The following is a 14,193-nucleotide window of genomic DNA, read 5'->3' on the forward strand; positions in this document are numbered from 1 at the left end:
TCGTGAAAACCGATACCGACAACACCAAAACCAATGTATCTCCGCGACACAGATATCTCTTCTTGAGGGAATACAGTGGGTGGTCAAGTTACTACGAACACTTGAAAATTTCCACTTATTTGGAGTTTGGTTAAAAATGGAAGAAAGAACATTTAAGGTGATATGTTCTTCGTTACAAAATATTAGGTGTGAAAATTAATTCTGTCCTATGGAACTATTGTTGAATAATATGATATACTAAATACGATGAAAAAAGAGACAGTATTTTTGAATGTTGCTTCTTATAAAGGGACAAATGGCACTATATTCTCAATTTTGTTTATATTTTTAAAACCGTGTTCGCTATACAATTATATATAATTATGCATTTATAACTATGCAACTATATAATTATGCATTTGTTTAAGAAATATTGTAAAAGGAATGGTAAACACAATTTTTGTTTAGTACTTCACTATCTTCTGTGTAAGCTCCCAAAGGCCCATTCTCGTCCGTATATTAATTCAAGATGAAAAGTTTTGGGAAAAAAATATGTACAATTTGAAAAAGAACTGAATTTCAAATATCATAAAATGCGTAATTTTGTCAAAATCCTTTGAGATACATTCAAATATCACTAAAGACTGCGACATACTTATATAATTATTTAAAAAAAAGAAACTGATTGTCAAACACTTATATAATGTATAATTTTGTAAAAATCCTTTGAGATACGTCCAGATATCACTAAAGACATACTTAAGTAATTTGAGATGTTGCTATATTTATTGTTCGATTTCCCGTGGAACGACCCTAATTGTCTTTAAAGAAACGCCAGACAGTTAAATATCAGCCTAATAATTATCTCTATCAGGTCGCGTGTGTCTCGTATCGTCAGTATTAGGACCCATGAGAGCGGAATTGTCACTGCCGAGTTTTCTCATTGCCGGAGTTGTTCGGATCAGATCGCGCAAGTCCAAAATCATCTGTGTCGCGTCCTACAACATCACGATCGTCCATATCGATTCACACGAGTCTCGTGTAGTCGGTATCGATTCGTATTCAGGCTCATCTGTACTTGTGTCCCAGGGCCCCGTGGAAATGATCGGCACAGTCATCACTGACCAAAATTCAAGACACCAGTTTTAACTGACAATTAATTAATTAATAATTAATTAATTATTTAACCTCTTCTTTAAATTTACACTATTTTTACCTAATTTCGAACAGTTCACTGTACACTAATATTGGTAAAACAAAATATTATATATAAATTAAAGACAAATTTGTACTCTTTCATTTGCGATAAAAATGTAAGTGATGTAATGTACCATAAGTGACCTAAGACTTTTGTACAGTACTGTACATTTTTTGCGTTTAATTCAAAGATTTATCTACTATTAGGTTTGTACCAAAAGAGTCTTTCATGACTTGCACTCAATTACTCTATGTTACATTTTTATATAAGAAGGAAACCTACTTTCTTAGAAGTGATGTTATAACAGTAATAGGAGCAAAGTGGATACGCAATTCGATAATGTAATACAAAACATAAAATATTGTGTATGCATTATTCGTTAATGAAATGAAGGAAACTTTTGGAACAATCTAATATAGTGTATATAATTGTCCACGCAAATGATGTATATCGTGGTCAATACTGATACTAATCAAAACTAGTGTTGGTCTAAATTAGTATTAATCAAAACTAGAGTTGGTCAAAATTAGTATTAATAAAAAGTAGTGTCTAACAAAACTAGTGGCTAAGAAAACTAGTGTTGGTCAAAATTAGTGTTAATCAAAACTAGTGTCTAACAAAACCAGTAACTAACAAAACTAGTGGCTAAGAAAACTAGTGTTAATCAAAATTAGTGTTAATCAAAACTAGTGGCTAACAAAACTGGTGTCTAACAAACCTGGTGTCTAACAAAACTGGCGTCTAACGAAACTAATACCAGTGAGCTCTGTGTCGGTCATTTTCATGGGACCCGTGTCCCACGGGTTGCGCTAATTATCCTATCCTCCTTATATTTTCATAAGTACAACTTCGATTCGGTTTCGAGTGTATCGATCATCTCTCGCGTCGTTTGCTGTGTCAAAGTGAACGCTAACAGTCTCGTACGCGTGCTACGCGCAGTAGTACGCGTTAGCGGTGAACGGAAGCGTTAAATCATACCTTTCGGTCTGTCTTCCTGCGGCGAGGCCACTCCACGCGTGATCTGTTCAGCCAGGGTTGCCTTGTCCTTGGGGTGGACATAATCGATGAAGGAACGACCTATCCACGCGTCCTTGGGATAGCCTAGTGCCGAGCATATCGAGGATGTCGTGTACAGCACCAGGCCGTCGTGCATCGAGATCACCGCGCAGAATCCCTCCTGTGGGATGCAACACGAAAGCAACAGGTTTAATTCACCATAGATTCCGAGTAATCCCATGAAATTTACCACTAAACCTTCCAACTTTTCTGTACACTTCTTATACACGATACAAAAATTATATATTATTGTTTCATTTATCATTTAATTAGTAAGAAGTGTTTTAACTGTTCGTAGGTTCGGTGTTAATAATTAGGCTGCGAATGTTTACGCATTTATGGAGTACGGAAAGCAAATGATAGTAAGCTAGGAGTCACAGTCACCTCAGAGGACTAAATGGGGGGATAGGGATACAATAGAGATAATTTCAAGATATGATTTATATTAGAAATTAAAGTTATTGACAAAGTAGTATGAAAGACTAAATAGTAGAAGGGAATATCGTTAGTTAATTAATGGATAAGAGAATAGAACTTAGGATAGAAATGTTTAACTAGAATAAGGTTTAGGTAATTGTATCGCATACAGTCAGTGTACGAAGTATTCGTACAGCAACCAATTAAAAATAAAATTAATAAGAAAAGAAATAAGAGGTTAAAAATAATAAACCTTAATTTACGCAAATTCTACTGTAAAAATACATACAATACTAGTATGTAGGAATGTTGGTTAATTATTTCTCCCCCTAAAATGTATTAATAAAATAAATATATGAAGTTTTATATTGAATTGGTTCCTGTACGAATACTTCTTACACTGACTGTCTATATTCTAAGTAAAATGTATAGCTTGAATAGGCGCCAACTCTTTCTATATCGACGCGATAAAGAAATAAAGCTGTCACCACTACTACATCTACTACTACAATACAATTACGTATTCATAGAAATATAAGGAGATCTACGAGAATGTGAATAAATGCGAAATTACATAAAATATCAAGAACAACGTGAAAATGTTATACCTTTTATAAACAATTTCTCCAACTTTGCTGCTGCCGTTTAGACACACTACAGAGACACAAAACGCGACTTGAAACTCGAATGCAAGTATATCTACGTTTGATTGAACAAGTTTTACTCTTGAACGGTCCGTCGCACGTCCGAATCGTTCGCGATACGGAGCGTACTGAGAGCTCTGTAGGGTGCGGTGGTCACATTGTTCGCGGAAAATCAAAACATGACCCTCGCGGAGTGACGTCACGTTTCGAAAGTTCAATAGGTGTGGCCTCTTATCTACGTGACTTTCGATGTGTTTACCACGGTAATGTCTTTAAATATTTCTTGGAAAAAAAACTATATACGTTAACGTTCCTTGGGCCGAATTTTAGTTTCCGTTGATACTATTTGCAAAGCATTTACTTTAAAATTTCAAATTAGTAGATACAGTCAGTGTAATAATTAGACTGTGGATCTTTATGAAAAATAAAATCTTCGCGAACGTGCCTAGAAAAATTGAACCTAAATAGGAATCTATTTTATTTTGCAAATATTATAACGTGAACTTTACTTTCAATCTTTTATATATTCTTGCACATTGTTTGCATTTTGTAGCTTCTTGAACATTCAAATTTCCTGTAAATGCATACAAATCCACAGACTAGTTATCAGAGACGTTATCTTCGTGAAAAGTATCAAAATTATTTGCCAAAATGTGAATGCATTAGAAGAAATTAAAAAGAAAGGAATAGATTTACACTGCTTTCATAGTAAACAAGATTTATGGTTGCACTACATAAGCTAAGAAAATAATTTTAAAACTTAGCGAGGAGTTCGATTCAGTTTATTAATTGAAAATTGTAGCCACTTAATTAATTTAATGCAGTTGCAGAATTCAACACATTCAAATCCCTTCTACTAAGCAGAAGAAATTGTAGAAAGGTAGAGTTCCACCAATTCTACTCGATCTTGTTCCTCCCTGAAGAGACACCCACAATCGAGTACTACAAATATTGTAGGAGAAAAAGAATCGACTGATCGAGATCGTCAAGTCGACGTTCGAATTCTACAGAAAGGCTACTTTGATTAACCCTTTGAGACCTGAATAATTTTTTTTTCTCGTACTAATGTATCTAATTTTTAGGGTTAACATGGACTAAAATTAGTATGACGAAATTTTTTTAAATCCTAATAGTATTGTTTTTGAGAAAAACTGGTCTATCCTCATGTGCAAAGGATTGGTGAGGTGGAAGGTGAGGATTGTGTCCTCAATTGTGAACGCCAGGTCTGAAAGGGTTAATTAAATCGTCTAAACGATTCCCGTTCTCCCAAAACTAACCACAAACACGATCACCAACTACTCAGTACACGTATTTTCCTACCACAATTACTATTAAAATAAATCCATTCCCCGTTGCTTTGCAACGGATACTAACATTTGCTTGAGAGGTGGAATCATCCAGAGGATTCGGACGGGAAGCAAGTCCTGCTTCGCCATCTGTGACGGTATCGCCGTTGTGCTCTCCGGGATCGGTTGCGTCCACCAATTCTACAGTGGCTATTTCTTCTTGTGCACAACCAACAGAAATTTCCTTTCGTTACATTGCGTTTAGACGTGATTATCTTATTTTGTCTTTCGTGGATAGAGATCGCGTTGAAAGCAACATCGTAAAAATTGTCTGACAAGTATTTCTTTGTACCCCGTTATACAGAGTGTCCCAGCATCGGTGGTACAACCGAGAAGAAGGTGATTCTACATGAAAAAACAAATCGAAAATAAGTAATAACATTCTTTCACTTGAGGTTTCGTTTTCGAGAAAATCAATTTTGAATATTAAGCGAGTACGGGTACACTTAACTATGGCCTAGATAAATGGATCTCGATCCAGACTTTAAATTCACTCTAGACAGAAATGAGTAATACAGCACATCATCTTGATACTAATGATATGAATACTACTTATAAGTCTCATATGTATAAACATACATATGACTTATATCGGGATCCATCCATCTAAACCATAGTTACGTGTACGCGTACTCGCTGAATGTTCAAAACCGATTTTCTCGAAAACGAAACCTCAAATGAATAAATTTTATTCTTTATTTTCGATATGTTTTTTTATGTAGAATCACCCCCACCTCGATTGTACCACCGATGCTGGGACACCCTGTATATTAATTACTAAAATATTTTTAAAACTGATACGAAATTGAGAAAATTTTTCTTCTTAAAAATAAAAAACGGTAAATGTTTGACCGCCTAGTTTCACAAGGGTCCTAAGACTGGATAGACCTGGCTGACACGAGGCAATTTTCGCTTCCAACTCTCGCTTCATTCATCGAGAAACCGTCGCGACTCCGTTAGCTGTTAATCGCGTTACAGTTGCATACGAGAGATATTTTTGCACCGTGCTTCTGATCTTGTCGTAATCTGGTATTCATGCGTGCGTGCGAGCAACGAAGGCACGTGTGACGATCTAGCAATCCGGAGGCATCGCCAATACGCAATCGGATCTATTCTCGGTCGTAGGACGCGTGTCCTGGCCGCAGGACACGCCGTAGGACTCGTAACAGACCGAACGAAAAAAGCCTGCGTGAGAATCAGTTTTGTTCGGGGCGGATTATTAAAAATTATGTAAATAATTACGTAAATCGGAGACGCATCTAGATGTTATGTAAAGCCTGGCTCGATTCGATGGCTGGACTAACCGAGAGCTCGATCCTATCCCTTTGTTCGCGGAATAGTACCGAGCGATTATATAAAAGGAACAGAAGGAGAGCCGTGTTTAGAATGTTTCGTTTTGACACCAACGTTCTAACTCCACCGCCATGTGTAATTATTCGGACACCCTACGTGGATTGATTGCAAAAAAAAAAATCATCACATTTTTTTAGGGGTAAGAATACTTCTGGGATTGACTTTATGAACTCTAAACTGAGTTATTTCGTTGTCCGACAAATTTAACACTAAACCTACGTTCATGTGTGACTATTCACAGTGTGACACTACTGTGATTGAAATAACTAATCTTAAAGACACTTTTTCGAATCAACCCATTACTGCCAGGTGAATTTAAAGCGTTTAAGGCGCCACGATTTAACCCTTAAAAGCCTGATTTTACAAATTAAATTTAAAAAGATATCAATGTATTCATCGTTTGAACAATTTTGTCAACTGACGTTTATTTTTGTAACTTTTGTTCAAAAGAACACTACGTAATGGTAACACACATACACGGTCTGTCTAAAAAGAAACCGAACTTTTGCTATAAAAAGAAAAAAGTACAAGTATAGTTTGTACACACACGTTTATTTACTCAAAATAATCTCCCTCTGCGTCAATACAGTGTCAAAACAGCAATAGCAGTCTTGCACTGCAAAGGTCCTTCGAAATGTTAATTACGCGGTCTACACGCTGTATTGACGCAGAGGGAGATTATTTTGAGTAAATAAACGTGTGTGTACAAACTTTACTTGTACTTTTTTTCTTTTTATAGCAAAAGTTCGGTTTCTTTTTAGATAGACCGTGTACAGCCAAATATTAAAAACAAACTGAATGCAAGTGTACGATTCGATTTAAAAGTCCGGTATGAAATTTGAAACTTAGGGCATTTAAGGGTTAATACAACAGAAAGTGATATTAAATTTGTTGTTTAAAAAAAAAAAAATGTTGCGATCTTCTTTTGCAATAATTCGTGACTCAAAAGTCTATACACTTATCCCTCGAGTAATTGGAACCAATTTGAACTACGAGACATCAGTTGGTAGTGAATGGGTTGAATGCAAAAATATTTTACTTGGAATTAAATTAAATAATGTATAAACTAATATACGATGTAATTCGTATACCGCATACTGTATACATAAGTTTGAAAACGGACATTTGATCGGTTGTGGTAGGTTTAGTGTTAAATAAAAGTGAAGTAAACGTGCACTTCTACTCGGCCATTTTTTGATCACAACCAACCTGGTTTCTTTTCAAGTACAGGTTTCGATAGGACGACGACAGTATAGGAGACTGCCTCTGGTGGTGTGCTGGCGTTTTTCAAGGTAACGTTTGACTCGGTGTTAACAGCCAAGATCGCCTTCGACTTCTTCTTCTTGTGTTCTTTATCCTTTCTTTTGCTGATTGGCTGCGGTAGGGCTTCATTGCTATATTCGCGAAGACGTTACATGTACAAATGGAAAGAAAGTTCTAGTCCCGTCTAGCGAACAACATTATTATACAGGATGTCCCAGCCTTAGTGATACAGCGCTCTAACTCCAAAACTATTAGCCGAATGGAAAATTTCAAATATGGAAATTGCATGGTAAAGTGGGGCTCATGTTTCAGCGAGAAGGAATTTTTGTTAACTTTGATATTTAACGAGAGATGATGGTCAAGTTTCGTTTCTCAAATGGAACCATATACTATTATATTGTAGTAATATATTGTATATTGTAGTATTGTATAACAACTATATTGTATCACTAAGGCTGGGACACCTTTGTACATTGAAAAATTGGTACGGACGAGTTATATTTAATTATTTAATATTTTCTGGGTCTAATCATATTTCAGAGGGAGAATTTGGCAAATGAAGCAATCGCGATCGATGACAGGTCCTATGACCCTCAAAATGGATCCTAAAATTCGAGAAAAAAAAATTTTCAATATATCTTTATGCTCTCATTAATCGTCATAGTTAATCGTTTGATAATATTAATTGGTTTGGTGTGAAGAGCAATATTATTGTGTTTCATGCTGAGTCTGCTAACTGGATTTATCGGTAAGGCTTATCTAGAGAATTTTACTTTTGACGTTATTAATCAAATGAGTAATTTGATAGATTACTCGTATACTAATAAAGTATCTATTAATTAGAAATTAAATAATTAGCAGCGGCAAACCTAAGTCAGCATTTGCTAAATAAGTGTTAATGATGAACTCAACAGTAATATTGTCCCTTGTTGTCTGAAAGTAGGTTTTATGCTCGATTGCACAAGAACTAAAACGAACATTAATATTTATAAATGAATTTACAATATATTCTTATCAAGTTTATGCTACCAAACGAGTTAAAGAAATTTAAAGATTTTATTATTCAAAGAACAACAGCTGCCTGATTATTGTAATATAATTTATGTATTTAATATTTATATTATAATTAATATAATTAATATTAATTAATTAAAATAATATTAAAATAATTAATATTATAATTAATATTTATTTAGCAAATAGTGATGCATCAGATTGGCTTAAATTTTTGAAATTAAATATTTTCTGTTTGCGCTAGAATCGGCTTGCAGTAATTTGTAATGAAACTTCGATCATCGACGGACTTACAGCAGAGTAAGTTTTCAATAATTCCAGCAGAATCTTATCGCAAGATTCGTTCGACTATTGTGTGGGAACATCTCAGCATAGTAAACTATAGCGTCGCAAGCGGAAGGTATCAGACTTCTCACGTTCTGTTCAACGTGATACTAGAAACGTTGATATCCCTAGCACACTGGAATGAGATATCAACTACATATATTCTAAAAATAAGTGTGCGTTTCGTTGAAGCAACGAATGAAACACATACGCACGCGAACACGAGTCGCAGGTTAATTTGTTACATAAACGCTCCTTTTATTGTTATGAAAAGAAAGTCTCAAAGTCAAAGGGTGATTAGATTTCTATCATGTATTAGGTGAACTGGCAAGTAATGTCGTTTTTTCAATTTGAAATACTTGCTTATCACTCGCTAGCTCGTTGATTTTTATCGATCCGGCATTCAAAATTTTTACACTAAATGGCAAAAGGCTGTTGATAACGAGGGCGATTACATAATTAATTAAAAAATGGAGTTTATTAAAAATTTGTTTGAATTTAATGTAAAATAATCGACATTACATTCCAGTCCACCTAATATATAAAAAGTAAAAATAAATGAAAATTGGAAGAACCTTCGAAGAGATCTTATATTGAAACTTAAATATAAATTGAATAAAAATAAATTTAAATGTGTATTTAAATTGTTATTAAATTTTCTTACCAGAAAATAAAACCTTGAAGGCCCTTTTGGAAACCCTTAATTAACCTGTAATATCTTCAATTTTACATTCAACTGAATACATGTTTAAACAAATATTCGAGTGTATTGGGGGGACCAGAAAGTAATGTCGTTTCTTTTACATTAAATAAATTCTTTCAAACAAATAAATTTATCATATGTTCTTATTTTTAATTAATTATGTAATTGTCCTCGTTATCAATAACCTTCTGCCATCTAGTGTGCAAATGTTCAATACCTGATCGATAAAAATTGATTGGTACACGGTGAGCTGGTAAATAATAAACAAGTATTTGCATTTGCAGCAACGACATTACTTTCTGGTCTCCCTAATACAAGAAAGCATACTTGAGTATACTTAGTAGACCTCCCACGGATCGGTCACGCGAGATAACTTTCTCCAGGAAAAGCATCGACCAGAAAAATGCTACACATAACAAACGTCGAATCGTGACTGCATTCGTTACATCAGAAGGAGAAAGCGAATTTCTCTAATGATCTTTCTAAGCTTTCTTGCAGCCGTAAGGCCTATCGTTCAACCCGACCACTTCCGTCTTTGAGATAATGGTCCATGAATGGCGAACTTACATCACCCGTGTTACATGTACATTTACTGGAAGAGGTTCTCTCGATGTAACTCATTTCTACACTGTCTTGTGCAAAACAATTTTCGCACGTTTATTCTTCGAATTTCTATTGAATATCTATTTAGAGTTTCGAATGTGCTTACGTAAAATTAAATATGTTTTAGATGAATATTGTATAATTTGTTATTATTTTGTAGTTATAATTCATATGTTTGTTTATACTACAATATTATATATAATAATATTATATATATGTGTAATATATTATATTATAAAATATATACATGTGCAATTATTTTTTATTCTTCATCATTCCTTGTTCGATTTTCATCCCCACATTTTCTACATATATTTATCTATATTATGCTACATACACTCTATTACCTCCACACTTTTCAAACAAAATAGTGCTATCACATTTTAAATTGGAACTAATATTTTTCTTTTTTTACAGAAATGAGTTTATTCGGAGTTCTTTTCATTTATCGGGTTTTATTTACATTTTTATAATCATGTATACAAGCACTTCTTCGTGTTTAACTATTTGTATACCCAAAGAGAGCTCAGAAAAATACTCTTTACTCCGTCATTTTTCTTTTAGAAAAAGATCTGTATGTAATGAAGATATGTATTGGAATGAATCGCGATTGTTCTTGAATGAGAAATAAAAAACCGATGTCTAAGAGGTCATTTTTTGCACTGTTTAGGAATTTATAATCCGATTTTATGAAATCACAATGAATTGTATATAATTCTATTCTTTTTGTGTATAAATAAATTGAGTAAATAGTGTTAATAATTTTGTTAGATGGCATATGAAAAGAATAAATCAATTAATTTTGATTTGTTGAAACGAAGACTAAGCGTTTGGTGTTCAATTATTATTTTTCTTTTAGAAAATGATCACATTTCCATTTGGTTATTGTGACCAACAAACAATTTTCTTGTAATCTTCAATCGCAATGTTCAAATACCCGTTTTTTTTTTTTTAATTTTTTTTCTCTCTTTCGGCAACGCCCACGCGCGAAATCAGAAATAGACCGACTTTCCAATGTAATTTGCGGAGTGGACGTTGATTTATTATAACAACGCGACGGTCCATCCGGATTATGCAACAATACGTGGGGATATCTCAAGCCACGTAGGCCGACGCCAATGGCGACATTGCCAGGCACGTGGCACGGCACATGCATCAATGTTTACAGCGATCGTTTGTGTGCGCTTTCTCGTAACTGAATGCAATCGTTCCATGTATGCGCAAGATGTGACGCGTGCTAAAAATTCACGTACAACGAGACAGTGTACGTCCTGGACGTGTCACCTTCGCAAACGTGGTAATTATGGAACGACCGCGTACGTACGTGTCTATCACGGAAATAAAAAGCAATGACGATTAAACGAACCACCGACGGTCTCATTACGCGGGTACCTGCGGATCAGAGTTGATCGTGGCAATATTTGCTCGAGCAAACAGGTTGGTGTTTACATTTTAGAAATAATAAATGTATTGGAATGAATCGCGATTGTTCTTGAATGAGAAATAAAAAACGATGACTAAGAGGTCATTTCTTGCACTGTTTAGAAATTTATAATCTGATTTCATGAAATCACAATAAATTGTATATAATTCTATTCTTTTTGTATATAAATAAATTGAGTAAATAGTGTTAATAATTTTGTTAGATGGCATATGAAAAGAATAAATCAATTAATTTTGATTTATTGAAACGAAGACTAAGCGTTTGGTGTTCAATTATTATTTTTGTCGAAATCGAAGTAAATAAACTCAAATAAATGTTGTATGTGACATATAAAATAAATTTATTTTGATTTGTTGAAATAGAGACCAAATGTTTGGTCTTAGATTATTATAATTTGTAGAAAATTCTTTATAATTCTCGAGTTTTTATTTATTTTTATAATTTATTTATGTTTATAATTACAACAGTAACCAATTGTCCTGCTAGGTTTTTTGCACCTATCAGCAACTCGTGTTCGCCTTTAAAACGATTATCTCCTCTTTAAATAATTTATTCAAAAGTTTATTTTATTTAATCAGGAAAATCGTTCACTGACTGCGATCCAGATCCGGAAAGAGTTACGTAACAGTTTATAAAAACTAATCATAATTGTATGCAGGAATAATCTCAAACGATAAGCAGGTTGTTACAGTATTGTTGCGTATTTGAATTTCAAATTGGATAATTGTTAACTCTTCTATCAGGGAGCACGTTCCCCTTGATCAGTACACGTTACCATGTAATACCCATTTAATGTTGTTGGCTACAACAGTAGTAGTACTCGGTTACTAATTTTACCGTAAACCGCTATAGGCTTGCCTTCCAGGACGTAAATAGACGCCTGCGAATGATTGACTACTATGATTGTTCAACGTCGCGCGTCGAATAACTTCCACTACTTGTGGGGCTCGATACTATTGCTAGCAAAAGTTTCAAATTTAAGAGTGTTGAGCTTATGGAATCACTTTGAACCACGTCTGGAATAATCACTGTTGTAATAAGTACAATCCAAAGAAATTTCCAATTTATATCAAATATCCTAGCTCACGAGTAATGAAACTTCTAATTTCTTTCTTAGAATCGAACGAGTCTCACATTTATTACAATATTTATTTATTACAATATCCTAGCACACGACCAATGAGATTTCTAATTTATTTCAAATGTGGCTCTCGCTAAAAAGAAATTTCCAATTTATTACAAATGTCCAAGCTCACGACCAATGAGAGTTATAATTTATTTCAAATGTCCCTCTAACAAAAAATACTTCCAATTAATTTAAAATATCACCTCCTAGAATCGAATAAGTCTAAAATTTATTACAAATGTCCAAGTTTACGACCAATGAGATTTATAATTTATTTCAAATGTCCCTCTAACAAAAAATACTTCCAATTAATTTAAAATATCACCTCCTAGAATCGAATAAGTTTAAAATTTATTACAAATGTTCAAGGTCACGACCAGTGAGATTTATAATTTATTCAAAAAATTTCCTATCGCTAAGAACGTATAGCCACCAGACAAGATATTGTCCAAGACTACAAGACAATAAGTAGGTCATGTAGCATTCTGATAGAATGGGGGTGCGTCAGATACACGGTGGGACTGTTTTTCCTAGTTACCCCTTACGTAAAGCTAGCCAAGAGAGATAAGTTACTTTCTACTGGATTCCTTACTCATGTTTGCTGAAGTCGAGGTCGTAATTAGATTGTCAATTATTTGAACTAGATTCAATGCTTGTCCTTCTCGTATCGATAATATTGCACTATACAATCCGATGAGAGCGATCCGAGAAATGTTCAACATGCAATATGTATATCGATCGTCGCGATTGCTTCTGTTCGTACCAATTTTCTTCTCCCTTTCCAGTGTTCAACGATATGATAAAGTAATTCGAATGGTGTGTTTTACCTGGATCCAAATGTCGAGGGACGCCTACCGCAATAACCGCTACTCGCTGAGCGGTTGCTGTTTCTCGAAATTGAGCTGCCACTGCTGAAACACACGATAAACATGGAATATTAATTTAAAAAAGCTTAATAAATGATTCTGGTAAAAATGGAATTCAAATGGAATTGTACCACAGCAGGTCGATTTCAAAATATTTAAAAAAATCGATACATTTATAATTGTTATTATTCGACTACAGAAGTTTATACAAATTCATATTTTCACATAACAGAAAAATAATTGAAAGTTGTATGAAAGAATGTCTTATCTTCTAAACAGTATAATGTTTATATTATTGTTGATATTTTATACATTTTCCATTTGTGCATTTTCATTTGCCATAAGTGGATAAATATCAAATGCATAAATATTTGCAATGTAGTGATAGTGTACAGTACAAAAAGGTAGTTTATCATTGAATTTCATTAGTAAGTTAATTATTAAGTTCATTAGTAGATTTACTGTTAGATGTATATAAGGCAAAAGTGTGCGTCTCAGTGAGTCTCATAAGATCGAAGACATTCCTTGGAATGGTCTTGTTCGAGAGTATCGATTGTAATCGTAGAATTCAAGCGCCCATAAGGTCTGACCATTAATTGACTATACTACTGCGGCGCTTATTCAGACGGTCTAACTACGGATGTCTCTTACTACTGAACGCTTTTACATGTGATCGATTGTCAACGGACTTTGAGATTTAGATTTTTAATTAATACACTGGGGATGCTTATGAAAAATTATATTTTCACAGATTCATGTAAAGAATTGAAGTCCAAAGAAGAATAAGCTTTATTTTCTAAACAGTGTAATATATTCTTTATTAATGATATTTTATACCAATCAATGAAATTGATTTC

At 33.9% G+C, this 14,193-nt stretch overlaps 1 protein-coding gene across 14 annotated transcripts in view; it reads right to left on the minus strand.

Annotated features, from left to right (window-relative positions):
* Positions 1–14,193, minus strand: part of LOC128872165 (period circadian protein) — a 44,125-nt gene that overhangs the window by 23,125 nt on the left and 6,807 nt on the right. For 9 of the 14 annotated variants that reach the window (XM_054114586.1, XM_054114585.1, XM_054114592.1 and 6 more), the window contains 4 exons: positions 13,298–13,381; positions 7,203–7,387; positions 4,669–4,799; positions 2,156–2,354 (listed from right to left, as the gene is read on the minus strand). In XM_054114586.1, the coding sequence (XP_053970561.1) occupies positions 2,156–2,354; positions 4,669–4,799; positions 7,203–7,387; positions 13,298–13,381 (599 nt within the window). Of the gene's footprint in view, positions 1–2,155; positions 2,355–3,258; positions 3,562–4,668; positions 4,800–7,202; positions 7,388–13,297; positions 13,382–14,193 lie in introns of those variants that run through there. The other 5 variants (XM_054114593.1, XM_054114588.1, XM_054114595.1 and 2 more) reach the window with 3 other exon arrangements.

The sequence above is a fragment of the Hylaeus volcanicus genome, chromosome 2 (assembly GCF_026283585.1).
Source record: "Hylaeus volcanicus isolate JK05 chromosome 2, UHH_iyHylVolc1.0_haploid, whole genome shotgun sequence".
Taxonomy (NCBI): domain Eukaryota; kingdom Metazoa; phylum Arthropoda; class Insecta; order Hymenoptera; family Colletidae; genus Hylaeus; species Hylaeus volcanicus.